Source organism: Tamandua tetradactyla, chromosome 7 (assembly GCF_023851605.1).
Source record: "Tamandua tetradactyla isolate mTamTet1 chromosome 7, mTamTet1.pri, whole genome shotgun sequence".
In the NCBI taxonomy this organism is placed as follows: Eukaryota; Metazoa; Chordata; class Mammalia; order Pilosa; family Myrmecophagidae; genus Tamandua; species Tamandua tetradactyla.
In genome coordinates this window covers 27,653,611-27,667,973 of record NC_135333.1, presented here as the reverse complement: position 1 = coordinate 27,667,973, position 14,363 = coordinate 27,653,611, and the positions used below count along the sequence as shown (strand labels likewise).

Below are 14,363 nucleotides of genomic sequence, written 5' to 3'. Positions count from 1 at the left end.
AAGCCATGAACCTTTCTGGAGAAAAAGGCAGACACAATTTTGCTTGTAACCTTAGGGAATTACGAGATTTCTGAAGAATGCAAGTGGACTCCAGGTTAAGAACCTCAAAGGCCTCTCCCAGTTTTGTGACTTGTTCATTCCTTAACCTTCTTTGCTGTGTATCTTATCTCAGCTATGTCACTTACACATTAGGCTCCTGATCTACTTACTGCTTATGGTTTTTGATTTCTTCCAATGACAGGCACTCTAAAAGCTACAATAATCACTCTTTGGTACTTTGGACTACTTAAGGATGCTTTGGTATCTACTGATCATGATAGCTACAATCTTTAAGTCTGAAATGCTTGTAAACTGACTCTGCACAAGTTTTTAGGATGATGGATAACCAAAGTTAGAACTTGTTTGAGCAGACATGGGAACTGACATCTTTATCAAACAACATAAAAACTTGATGGAAGTCATGTACACCTTTGCTTTGAAGTGTTTTAATAATGCTCATAAAGACCTGATAATAAATGCCCTCCCCCCCTCCTGGTCTTAGATGGTCCATGAGAGCTGGGACACAATGTCTATTTTGCTCACTAGTGTTGTCTAGCACAATGATTATCATATGAAAATTTAAATAAAGTTAATCTACCTTCAATTACGGTATTTGGATTATAAGCAGAGAGTTACATTTAAGATGATTTTTCTGTCAAGTACTTTAAGCAGCATTGCGTGGTTGTATGGAGTATATTTAGTGTGATATTGGGTGGTGATTTGCCAGTTTTTGACTTTTTGCATCACTGTGGTTTAAAGTGACTATGTACAGAAGAACCTAGGCTTTAGTGCTAAGAATAAAATAGCCATCAGCATTATTCTTCATGGCAGAAAATGAGAAACAACCTGGATGCTCTGAAGTGAAAAGTGGAATCATATTAACTTCAATCATACAGAATGTATTATACAGCTATTAAAACAGAATGGAAATGTGTGGATTTTGTCAACACAGTAGACAGGAATGTGAATAGCACACACTGTGTGGTAAAAAGCTGATTAAAACCATGTTTTAAAAGTGTGTGCTAACAAGGAACACAATCATTTAGCAAAAAGTTTATTACAATTTAATTTTTCCTTTTAAGTGTATTAGCAACGCTGATATTAAATGCCTTCCTGAGGGTAAAAATGTTTACATCCTTTAAGACTGACATATTGCCCAAGTGTAATGAAATGTTTATATTCTTTAAGCACTTTTCAACAAAAATCAAGAAATTTTGCTCCTAAAATTTAAAGAAAATAGTATGATAAGAAAAGTGAAGTTTGGTATAGTGAAAGTCAGCTAAGCCAAAAACACATTCCTCAGATAGTTTTCCTACAATCACATCTGCTAAGAGCTATAATAGATAATGGAGGATTCTAACGATATATATGATTTAAATTTGAAAGTTGCTTAGGGTAGAAAGGGCCTAGGCCTTGGAGTTAGCTCTATCAGTGTTCTTATTCTAGTTTTGCCATTTACTAGCTGTACACTTAGGAAATGTACTTTTCTGCAACTGTAAAGGATAATACAACTCATAAGGCTTTGGGAGAATTAAATGGGCTAAAGTATATCAATTATTCTCTATATAATAACTGTTCACCTATATATGGTGGCCTCTTTCTTGCTGCTTCTCCTCAAACCATTAACCTTTTAATCAATTATATTATTTTACTATTTATGACTATTAATACCTTGTGTCTGCGCTGAAATTTTGAAAGGTTAAATCTCCATGCGCTCAATGTTCATAATATTATTCAATATTCATGTAAGGTTGGCCAGCTGCAGGTCTAGAAACAGGGAGGTGATATTAACATTGTATTACAGATGGGAATTTGGAAGCTTATAGATTAAATGACTTATTCAACATCACAGACTAGGTCAGGACAGTGCTGAAACAGCATAAAGTATATTCAGCACATAAATGAGATGCAACCCTTGCACAAGATTGATGGATATTTTCTTGATTTAGGTCAACTTCGTAATGTACATATAGTCTCATTTGCCAACAAGTAGAGGTACGGTTTTCAGATTCACTGGATTTTCAATTTGTAAAAGAGAGAAAATGTGAACCTCCACAGCATAAAAATGAATAGAAATAGAGCAAGGTATATGTAGGATAATGGTAAACATTAGAAATTGACCTTTGTTCCAGGTAGATTTTTGTTTAATAAAATTATGGTAGGATATGGTGTGAAAAACAGCTAGTTTTATAATTTCATAGTAACTGTGGTTAGCGGTAGGGAAAAGATATCTGAGACTGGACTATAAATATTAAAAATGTGATTTTTAATAATATAAGTACAAAATTTTATTTCTTTATACAATTGTAATGGGATTTGGATCAAACCACTAGAATTTATTTAAAAAACAAAATAAAACAATGATATAAAAACTGCAAGGAGGTCTGAATCCAAAGTTTTTCCTCTAATAGTACCAAATACCACAAGGTACAGATTATTATACAAATGTGTACAAATTTTAAATACAAATACAATAGGGTTGGGTTTCAAAAGAAAACAAAAAGCAGGTCCTCATCAGGATTTCATTAATATATATAAATGATAATGGTATGATTGATTTCATCCTGTACTAATTTACCATGTCTTCAAGGCCCCTCCTTAATAATACCCTGTGTCAAACAGGAAACTTCCATGGGTATAGATGAGGTGTGTTGTAAGGGTCTAACCCCTTTTAGATTTCTGTTGTTCTTGATTTTTGGTTCCCAAACATTTCTCTGTTTCCCTGGTTAAATCATAAAACTGCTCCGAACTGAGAAGGGTGTTCAGCAACCAGAATACCTTAAGAAATACAGCCTATATATGACACCATAAGTAGGAATAAAGGGGAAAGAATTAAATAGGATGCAGGCAGGCTGTATTGTCCCCAAGGATTCACTCTGATGCTGTAATGTTCCAACCAGGCCAGAGGAAGAAAGAACGATTACTTCAGCTGGGTTTTCTCAGGTAATCTCACACCAAATTTTAAAACCCTGAAGTACTAAAAACTGTCTTCTCTCTAACTGGGAAGCAAAAGTCTGGTTCTTTGGAAATAAGGGTACTGGGAATGGTAACATTCCTTTCTATTTTTCTTTCTTAGACATTATTGAAGGCCATGAAGTTCTTTATAAATAATTAGAATCTCAACATAATGATTCCTTTTTGAGACAGAATGCCTTAAAATGTGGATGATCTGGAGTTTTCACAGCAGACCAAAGGAAGGAAAGAGCACATGACCAGTCTGTATCTTCCACATGCTGTTGCTGGTGGATGCTTTTGTTATTAAATTATATATACAGAAATTTACAGGATAAATTAAAATCTAAGAGTTCAAAGGTTAAATATACATAATTAAAACACACATTCATACATACACATAAATAAACCTACATAAGAATCGTGTACTTTTTTTTTGCAATTCACTTATGTGTGGAATGCAGAACACTGTGCATCTGCCCGCCAGGGGAACCAAGAAGATGAATCCAAGAATCATGCTAGGAAAGTTTATCTTCTACAACCACCAAATAACTAAGCAGCAGAAATTGTGAGGACTAGGTGGTTAACTTATTGCTGCCAATGAAAGATACCAGCTCTTAGCTTTGCAGACTAAAATATTCTGGGTCAGCTCAGAATATATACAGTTCAACTGGCGGCACTGACAGCTTTACCCTCTTCAAGGTATTTTAAGCTGCCAGTACTCACATAACTTCTTGGCCTCTACTGAGTCCGCCAATGGTACCAATGATTACAATAAATTTTGAGACACGGACACCTGTATAGCAGGAATTGGAATGATCCCCTCTCAGGTCCCCCAAGCCATCTTGATAACTACAAGATGGGAACAGTTTTATTACCTCCCACCTAGGTCACTTCAAATGGAAAGGCTTTGTACTTCATTCAGTTAGTATCTTCCCATAACTTTCTTTCTTATTATGTTTTGGACTGTAAGACAGGTAAGGCAAATGGTCAGTGATGGGTCTGGAGGTACAACTAAGCTTGGAAAAAAAATCACATTTCAGCTGTCTATAAAGAGATGCACTGGGCATCCAGAAGAAGTCCCCAGCCCCCAAATTACACTGATTTTTAAGGCAGATTTATCCACCAAAGGAGAAAAAGAACCCCAAACCCATATTCATGCCAAGGTTTCCTCTTGGCTAAACCTTTGCCATTTCATAAAATTATTAAAAGCAAAATAGTTACAGTCCTATTATATTTTGTACATTATGTGTGTGTGTATATAAATTTAATACCTACACCCAAAGGCCAGTGAAGGGATTTGGAACAATCACACATACACAAACCAGCAATGGGTAGGATAAAGTTTCTGTCTCAGGATTTTTTGCTGTCAGAGTCCAGGCATGATGTAAGCAATGTTGTCTAGTGTATTTGACTGCAAAACAAGGAAAAAAGTTTTAATTGAATAGTACTTACTTTGGTTCCCTGAGAAATGTTTCTTATTTAGGGGAGAGGGATGATGAAGAAAAATTAGTGTTAGAGAAAACAGTACATAATAAAGATGGCAGGCATCCCATTGTCTGTTATGCTAGAGGCTTTTCTGCTGATTTTTCTCCTTAGCCCTTACAAAAAGGAAGAAAACTCTTAGCACTTCCTTTGTATGTAGAAAAGCAAACAGGAAACACAGGAGTTGCTATAACTCAAAACTTAGAATGTTTCTATTTCTCTTCAAAGCATATTTTCCAGTTTCACCAAAAGCATAGCACATATTTTAAACAATATGTTCCATGGACTGAAATATGAAGGGAGTACTATAAGTCATGAAGCTTTATGAGCTTGTGGCTGACACTGCACATTAAACCAGGATTTTCTGGGTCCTAAAGGGCCTGGCTCATAAATCCAAGGAAAACAAGGAAAACTCACCAAGACCTGTTTAGGACATCCATTCAGTTCAGGTAGTTGTGTGGTTAGACATGCCAGGGGGCCAAGTGCACAGATAATGGAATCCAGAAGCACTGACAAACTGCCAGATACAGCCACCATTCCCTGAAAAGAGGAGCATGAAAGGAGGGGAGGTAATAACTTGAATCACATTCCTGATGCTCCCTCTCATGTTCTGGTTGATCCCCACACTTGGTTCTTTAAATCCTGGGCCGTTCAAATCACATGATATAAACTTGCAGTGGAAATGGAAAGCATCTATTTTGATAACTCTTTAAGTAGTTCAGGCCACCTTAGCCTCTGTGTGACCTTGGGGATGTGACCCTGGGGGAGTGACTTCCTCTCTCCTTAACAGGAATAGTAAAAAATGTCTTACCTACACCCAAGAGCAGTTGGGAAGACTAATGGAGATCATATATGCAAAAGGTATTTTTCTTATAAACTCTACAAATAAACCTCAAATACGAGTGATTATCATGAGAATGCTATATACAACATAAATTCACATACTTCTCTACCTATGAGGCTTTTGATAGTTGATGATATCACTGTTCTGGGTTGGGTTGTTTACTCTCAGAAAGGAGTGAATTTGATTCATTTTTAATTTTAACATCTTGTACAATTCCCATTGTCTGTACCACTATGTTTCAAAGTGATAAGATTGTTTTCTGCAAATACTGATGTCTAGTTCTCGTACAATCTGTTCTAACTAGTACCACTGTGAGGGTATGTCATCTCAGGAGGTAGCATAGAAGTGCTGTTAAGTGAATGAGCTCTGAACTCAAAACTGTCAGGATTTAAATCTTGGCTCTATTACTTCTTGTTTTTGTTCCTGGGCAAGTTGCTTACTATGCTATATCAGTAAAAGAATATGAGTAGTACCTGTACACAGAAGGGATTAAGTGACAGAACAGACACAAAGTTATTGTGGTGGTTCCTGGCACAAAGTAAGTGCTCAAAAAGCATCAGTAATTATTACCATTATTAACAAAATCTTCATTTTCAAAACTGCATTTCTGGCTGCCTGCTGGGTCTTTCCTCTTGGATATTTCTCCTTCTCAATGCCCCCTCCTAGCATCCACTTCTTTGCTAAAGTCACCACTATTCACTCAATTACTAGTTTCAAGGCCTTGGCCATTGTTAACTTTTCCTTCCCCAAATCCTCCTTGTCCAATATCTCTTCCCCTACACCTTCTAAAGAAAACAGTTATAGCAAGGAATTAAGAACATCTCTTAACAGATTAAGAGAAAACCAAATGATATCTAAGCTAGTGTTTAATACTTAGAATTTAAGAACTTTGCTATCGGAATTTGTAGAGTTTTTCCTTGTTGTCTTAATTTTAAATTGGTTAATAAAACTTACTGCACAAACACAGGCTTTACAATGATTATATGGATGCAAATATGTCTATAGTTAAGCTAACCAAGATATCCATGTTTGGTGGTTCTAAGTGTATTGTTTATTTTCTTAAATTGAAAAAAAAAAAGTTAAAAAAAAAGAGAAAACCAAATGAGAGCTCTGATCACATCCCTCCCTACTCAGAACATCCCTGCAGTTCCTAAACCCTATACTATAAATGCTTCACAGAATATCCCTAAAGATCCTCTATAATTTGGACTCTAGCCTTAATTTTCAGCCCTCCTCCACCTTACACATTATATGTTCCAGGTCAGTAGGTATAATTTAGCAGTAAAATCCTTTCTCAAATAAAATCATATTTGGAATCCCAACATATAAAACAACTATAATGATCTAGTTAAAGTCAGGGTAGGGATCTAGAGTCCCATAGGCCTCCATTCACTCTTCTCTGCAGAAGACTCTGAGGTTGAAAAACACGATGAACACTATTTTCTTAGCTTAGAATATCTTTTTGCACCATCTCCTTGGACCAAAATCATACTTACCCTTCAAGATCCAGTTTGAATATCACCTCTTTCACAAAGTCCTTCCTGATTCTTCCCTAATTCTCTTTGTTCTTTGACAGTAGCACAATACAATAGAATGAGAATAGGGCTAAAAGTGAGGTAGCTGAACTCTATTCCCAACTCTGTCACTAATAACTAGGTAAACTTGGATTAGACACTGGGCTTTTTAAATGCGTGATCTGTATAAACCAGCATTTCCTAAAGTGTGTATACATTCAGGTGGTACCTAAGTGAACATTAGTTATCTCAATTATATATTTATATATGTCCTTTTCGATGTGTATAAGAAAAAAATTTCTCTAGAATATCACCATTATGATGCCAAGGATATCGTTGTGAAAGTATGGATAAATTTATTTAAATAAAAGTATAAAGTAAACAGTAAAAGTGGTACATGGAAACTGTAAAATTGGGAGGATAAATGCAAAAGATTATAGTCTGGGAAAATGTGGACTAGAAGGGGGATGAGGAATGGACTGGGAACGTGTACAGGGTTTCTTTTTGGGGTGATGAAAGTGTTCTGGAATTAGAACAGTGGTGATGAATCCATAACTCTGAATTAATACTAAACCACTAAGATCACCACTTTAAAAGAGTGAATTTTATAGTATATGAATTATTCAATAAAAATGTTATTTAAAAGAAGCAGACTAAAAAGTCTATAAAGTTCTTTCTCTTTTCTGGTTACTATGTATATGTAAACCTCCTAACAACTACTCACAGAACCTAGCTTGTTTAAATTTGTTAACTATGTTTATATTCTGTTTCTCCAACCAGACTCTAAGTTTCCTGATGATAGGAATACTGTGTTTTTCAAATTTTCTATTTCCCCATGTTCCTGGAATAATGCCTAGATATGTAATAAGTATTTGCTAAACTAAATGGAAATATCAGAGAATATCTGAAATATGGAAGGTCTTTAAATAAATAATTTTTACCTAACTTTTTAGGGAATTTAAGAATGACTGAATATGAAAAAAAGTAAAGATCACAGAATATCTTATTCTGGAAATATCCATAACCATTCAGATATCTGAGCCTACATGAAAATGCTCTAATCTAATACTTGCTATATTTTTAGAAACTAGCCAAAGAACTTAGTTATAGCTTCATCTCATGTAGCCTTCGGTATTTTATTTGTTGAATGATAATTCAACTTTCACACAGAAGCAAGGGTATAGTTTTATATTCCCACATTGATTTCTTAGCTTAAAATGGCTTTACTAGGGGGAAAATTCAACTTCCCCAAGTGGAGAATTCTTGATATTCTCACAAGCACCAGGGACAACCAAAACAATAGGCTGAGCCCCCAATCTTGGGGTTTGTTCATATGAAACTTAACTCCACAAAGGATAGGCTAAGCCTACTTAAAATTAGGCCTAAGAGCCACCTCCAAGAGAATCTCTTTTGTTGCTCAGATGTGGCCTCTCTGTCTCAACCAACACAACAAGCAAACTCACTGCCCTCCCCCTCTCTATGTGGGACATGACTCCCAGGGGTGTGGACCTTCCTGGCAACATGGGACAGAAATCTTAGAATGAGCTGGGACTCAGCATCAAGGAATTGAGAAAACCTTCTTGACCAAAAGAGGGAAGAGAGAAATGAGACAAAATAAAGTGTCAATGGCTGAGAGATTCCAAACAGAGTTGAAAGGTTATCCTGGAGATTATTCTTAAGTATTAAATCGATACCACTTTTTAGATAAGACATAACAGAGAGGCTGCCTGAAAATGTAGAGCTGTGCTCCAGTAGCCACGTTTCTTGAAGATGATTGTACAATGATATAGCTTTTGCAATGTGATTGTGTGATTGTGAAAACCTTGTGTCTGATGCTTCTTTTATCTACCTTATGGATAGACCAGTAAAACATTTGCATTAAAAAAAAATAATAGGGGGAACAAATGTTAAAATAAATTTAGTAGATTGAAATGCTAGTGATCAATGAAAGAGAGGGGTAAGAGGTATGGTATATATGAATTTTTTTTCTTTTCTTTTTCTTTTTATTTCTTTTTCTGAATTGATGCAAATGTTTTAAGAAATGGTCGTGATGATGAACATACAACTATGTGATGGAAAAAAAGAATGTTCATATTGTATGTTGATTGATTTTATTAATAAAAATTTAAAAAAATATTGAGGGCAGGCAACGGTGGCTCAGTGGCAGAGTTCTTGCCTACTGTGCCAGAGATCCAGGTTTGATTCCCAGTGCCTGCCCATGAAATAATTACTGAATATATAGCGTTTATATATAAAATTGTAATACCAATGTAAAGAACTCCTGGCCTGTTCAAATTCCCAATGGTTACAGCTTCACCACATTTACTCCTTGTCATGGTCAGGTTCATGTGTCAACTTGTCCAGGTGGTGGTACCCAGTTGTCTGGTCAGGCAAATACTGGCCTGTCTGTTGCTATAAGGACATTTCATGGACTTAAACCATGACCACATTGGTGGCATAATAATTGAGTAGCATGTGGGACAAATGTACCTATTGCAAACTATGGGTTACAGTTAACAGTAATATTTTAATATTCTATCATCAACAGTAACAAACGTACCACACCAATGCTACGAGTCAATAATAAGGGGAAATAAGGGCTACGGAAATTTTTTTTGATTAATGAAAATATTCTAAAATTGATTTTGGTGACGAATGGACAACTATACTGTGTTTCTCTGAGCCATTCATTGTATACTTGAGATGGATTTTGTGGTGCATTAATTAATATATCCCAATAAATCTACCAAACATCATAAAAAAAAATGGCTTTACTAGCTTGAAATGATTTCTTTGCCAAAATGTCCTATTAGAACCCACTGAATTTGGTTCCTGGAGCCTGCCCATGCCAAAAAAAGAAAAAAAAGAGCCCACTGGAAAGCAGAACTACTACACTACTGAGTTTGCCACGGGGGCAATATGGTTAGAAAATGAATACGGTAATAAAAATGGAACATAACTGATTTGCAGGTTAAGTGATTTTGAAATTGAGGCTTAAAAGGACAATGGTTTCCCTACGTCACATAGTATTGCTAATTCTAGTGCAAGTTGATGAAGAGCTTGAGCCTCAACTTCCCTATTTGGTACCTATATTCAAAGAAGTAGAGGAACACTTAATCCCTTATACAATCTAATAGGTTTATTTAAAATCTTGCTAGAAATGCACAGAAAATTCAAATTCTCTTAGAAGTTCAAGGGACCAAAACTGCCATGGAAGTTATATTCATCTTTTTTTACTGCATTAAAAAAAATGAAAATAAGTTATAAGGCATTCTAACTTCTTTTGGTGCCACTGTTTCAACAAGATGGTAATAGTATAAACTCTGAGAGCCAGTAGGTAGATTCCAATGTGTTTCTATCACATTATTATCACTGTATTCTGAGCACCTGGCATAATCTAACATAAAGTAGCTGCTCAATGAATGCATGAGCAATGAATGATCAAATCCAAGTTATAAAAGGAACTGAAGTCATGCTGCTGACAGCTCTGCTCACCTCTGTTTCCTGCAGGCGGTGTCCAATAAGGCTCAGGGACTCTCCCAATAGCTGAAGGTGAGCAGCAACGTCAATAGGCTCCGTCTCAGGGGTTTTGGCTGGCGAGATTGGGAACAGCATGGTGCTGGGCGGGGACTTCTTTTGGGGTGACAGTACTCCTATGGATGGAGCTGAGAACACAAGGATGAAACAGAGAGATCAAACTTGTCGAGGGCCACAAAAATGTGTTTCCTGCTTTTCCTTTCATGAGCCATGGCAGGCACTGGCAAAACTATTGCCTGTAGGCCAAATCTGCCGTGACCTATTTTTATATGGCCTGCTCACTAAGAAGGTTTTACATTTTTAAAGTGTTGTAAAAAAACCCAACCAACCAACCAAAAAAGAATATGTGACAGAAACTGTATATGGCCTGCAGAACCTAAAATATTTATATTTTGTATAAAGGTTTGCCAACCTCTGATCTATGTTTTCTAAATCTTAACATCTTTTTTTTTACAGCCCACAGTACTCAGTAGTGATACCTAGGTATCAAAATCTGCTTTTAATATAAGCTGCCCTACTAATGTCCTAGCAAGGAAGCAAAATTCACAGTGCTCTAAGGAAAAGATCTAAGATCAGGAGTGGGGTGTGGCCACTACCTTTTACTTTCAGGGAACCTTCTGAGTTGGATGCTTTTCTTTTCACAGTTGTAGCTTCTGCTTTGTTCTGCTTGTGCTGTAGATACTGAGCTTTCTGCTTCCAAATCTGTAGTCAGATTAGGGCAAAATAAATTAAAAAGGACAAAAAAGTAAAAGGGGAAGCAGTCATGGAAGACAGAAAGAATAAATAAAAGGGAATAGTGAAGAAGGTGTGGACAGAAGGTTAACACTAACTAATAAGCTGAGGGTCAGTGAATAGGCTTCAGATAGTCATTATATTCATATCTTAGCTAAGGACTGCAAACATTCTTCAATGCTGATGGTCTAATCTCAGTACTGATTTTTAGATCACTCTGGGGTTGAAATGTGAAATCATGGAGTAAATATACGGCTCAGTATAATGTCTTTATTAAACATTTCCTCTAACCTGCTGCACATGGAATCCAATGACGTGGAAAACAGAAACTAAAGATAGGCTCTCTGAGTAAAATGATGACCTAGAACCTATTTACCTAATAAACTTATTTCCATGTTTTTATTGTTTGTAGTGCCTATTAATAGGACAGCTTTCCTCAGTTCTCTGACCACTGCAGTAGAGTAGGTGTCTACAGTAGAGGGCTCTGACTTTAAATTCCTATAACACTTTACTCACTGCCCAAGTTAGGCCACCTTCGGCTCAAATGTAAGGTTGGAAAAAAATTAGATAAAGGTAGTAAAGACAGCTTTCCTGCGGCTAAATTCCTATCTTTGGTAAACTGGCACCAATACAGTTAGTGCCCTTTGCTAAGCCATTTTCCACTTATCTGTTAATTTTTCACTTTTTTCAGTGTTATCCAGCTGGCTGGTCTACAGAGGAATTGCACATTTTGGAAAGCATAAAGCAATGAAAAAATGTTCATAAGAAAATGTACTTACCAGTTTGTCCTTTTCTGGCAATTGCTTCCACACCTCAGCCAGTTTTTTACTAAGTTCCCCAAAATCTGGCATAAAAGAATAAAAAAACAATAAAGGTTAACTATCCACAAACAAAAGATTGATGAGAACAAAGACTGGAAAAAGGTTTTTGAAGATAAGAATGTATTTAAATATTTCAGAATATCTTTTAGAAAAACTAAACAAACCAAACTAAACCCCATCACTTTCCTTCTGATTCTTTTCTATACAAAAGGGTTTTTTTTTAGTGGTCATGTGATAGGCTCAAAGTCTCCCACATCTATTCTCTAGGGATCCATCTGGTGTCTTCTAATTTGATCCTACAATATTCAGCTTATCAACTTTAGTTAAAGGAAACATGTTTTGGAGAATTTGATAAGAGTAAAGGTGTTAGGCTTCTACCAAATTTCTGAGGTCAGATCCAAAGAACTTTCCTATAGCAGCTCAGAAGCAATCCTCTTGATATATAAGAACATTACTCTTCTTCCATTTGTAGAATAATTTTATGCTTTACAAAGTAAATTGGTATCTTTTATAGCATTTCGTGTGTGTCTCACAACAACCTGGTGGAGTAGGCAGGGCAGCTATTTGACCCATTAGGCAAATGAGATTTGTAGAGGTTAAGTGATTTGTCCATGGTCTGTGGTGTGGTATCTTTCTCACCTCACTAGCTTTAATACAGAGATGAATTTGAACAGTATAATAAAAGTCATCTTGGCCATAACTCTACAACTAAGGGCAGTTTAAGGAAAAGGTCAACTGCAGACTCTTAGAAATGAACATTTATATTCTCATATAAAGGTATTAACACACAACAGCATATGGCTGTACATGTATATGGGTACTGTGCTTTGTAAAACTTAATTTCATACAGATCTCCAAAGTGTCAATTTAAGAGATAAACATAGAAAGGTTATCTCTTTTATAGATGGGGTAACTAAAGCAAACAAAGGCAAAAATGCAGAGATTTGCAGAATTGAAGAAACAATTTTGTGTTCTTCTAATACTATGGCAAGATGTCACCTGCTGACTGACTGATTTAACAGTACTGTTCTCTGATAACAACTGGAAGTAAAAAATGCTGAAAGTCAGAAATATTCTTACCTATGCCTGGATGGTCAGCCACAATGGTTACACGATACTCTTTACAGAACACCTGATAGGCCGACATGTTCTTCTTTTTTGGCTAGTGCCACACAGAAAACAGAACACAGCAAGATTTATTTAGCATAAATTTAGCAACCCTGAATTTATGATAACATAGAGAGGATACCTGCAATTTTTAATCAAGGGAAATATTTTAAATTACTAAACGACTTTCTTAAACAGGATAATTTTTAATCCACATTATTTTTTATCATTCTGAAATGAATGCCAGGTTCACTTTCAGAACTTAAGAACCACATGCTAAATTATTTTAGATTTTTCAGGTTGTTGCAGCCTCATGATAATTATCAAGTGGGGATTTGAAATTGGCAAATCCCTTTATTTTTTCTATATGCAATCCCATGCTACATATTTTTTTAGAACTAAATGCTAAGAAAATTTCTGCCTCTTCTGAAATGTCTATTTCTCATCTTTGAAGATAAGAACCACATAACCAGTATTTTCCTTTAAATTTTGCTGCCAAAAAGCCAAGGGCCAAATCAAGGTTCTTTTTCTTCTCTCAGTTTCATTTCTAATCTTATAACTTCTCTGGTCCTGCTTTTATTGTCACTCTCTAGTTTACCATTATTTTATTATTCACATTCTTGTGCGTCAAGGTGAGAAGTAAATAAATAAGGCAATTCTTGGGCAGTCAATGCATGACAAACCTCTTCCACTTAATAAACTCTTGCTACTTGAATCAGTTTGTTTTCCACTGAATTATGAATTACGGTAATTCGGCAAAGTATACTTTTTAAGAAACAAAAATCAAATACACTTCTTACACCAGTTCAACAAGGGCTATATAAGAGATTATACTATTCTTTATTCCTCTTTATAACTATCCACAGCCTGAGAAAAAAAGTTAAGTTTTCCTACCTGGAAAGGTACATTAGATGTAATCTGTCCAAACCCCTCATTTTGCAGATAAGAAAAAGGAAACTGAAAAAACTAGTGATATGCCTAAGGTTCCCAAACTAAGCTAGTTATAATACCAGAAAATACAACAGCCTAGCTAGCCTGACTTCCAAGGCTATGCACTGTGTTATGCTTCATAGGGCCAAAAAAAGAAAAGATGTTGCTTCATTATAGTAAAAGTCATTTAAATTGAAAAGATTACCACTTTAAAATCTGTATCTGATAAACAGATGTTTTCAGGATAGCTTTCCTTTATTAAAAATGGATCTGTGTAAGCATCAAAATATGCTAATCAGCTCCCCCACAGACTAACCACTTGCAACAAATTCCCTTTTAGTCTTCTAGTTATTATAATTATACAAACATTCGTGTTTAAAAGCTACTGGCAATCTTTGTTTG

General features: G+C 35.7%; 1 protein-coding gene across 3 annotated transcripts in view; it reads right to left on the bottom strand.

The window, feature by feature from the left end:
* Positions 1-2,295: 2,295 nt before the first annotated feature.
* HMGXB4 (HMG-box containing 4) overlaps positions 2,296-14,363 on the bottom strand; it is a 37,434-nt gene continuing 25,366 nt past the window's right edge. For 2 of the 3 annotated variants that reach the window (XM_077168659.1, XM_077168658.1), the window contains exons 5-10: positions 13,005-13,086; positions 11,883-11,947; positions 10,968-11,073; positions 10,330-10,499; positions 4,894-5,016; positions 2,296-4,405 (exon numbers count right to left, since the gene is read on the bottom strand). In XM_077168659.1, coding sequence (XP_077024774.1) covers positions 4,361-4,405; positions 4,894-5,016; positions 10,330-10,499; positions 10,968-11,073; positions 11,883-11,947; positions 13,005-13,086 — 591 coding nt within the window. In that variant the 3' untranslated portion in view covers positions 2,296-4,360. The remainder of the gene's footprint in view (positions 4,406-4,893; positions 5,017-10,329; positions 10,500-10,967; positions 11,074-11,882; positions 11,948-13,004; positions 13,087-14,363) is intronic. The other variant, XM_077168657.1, reaches the window with a different exon arrangement.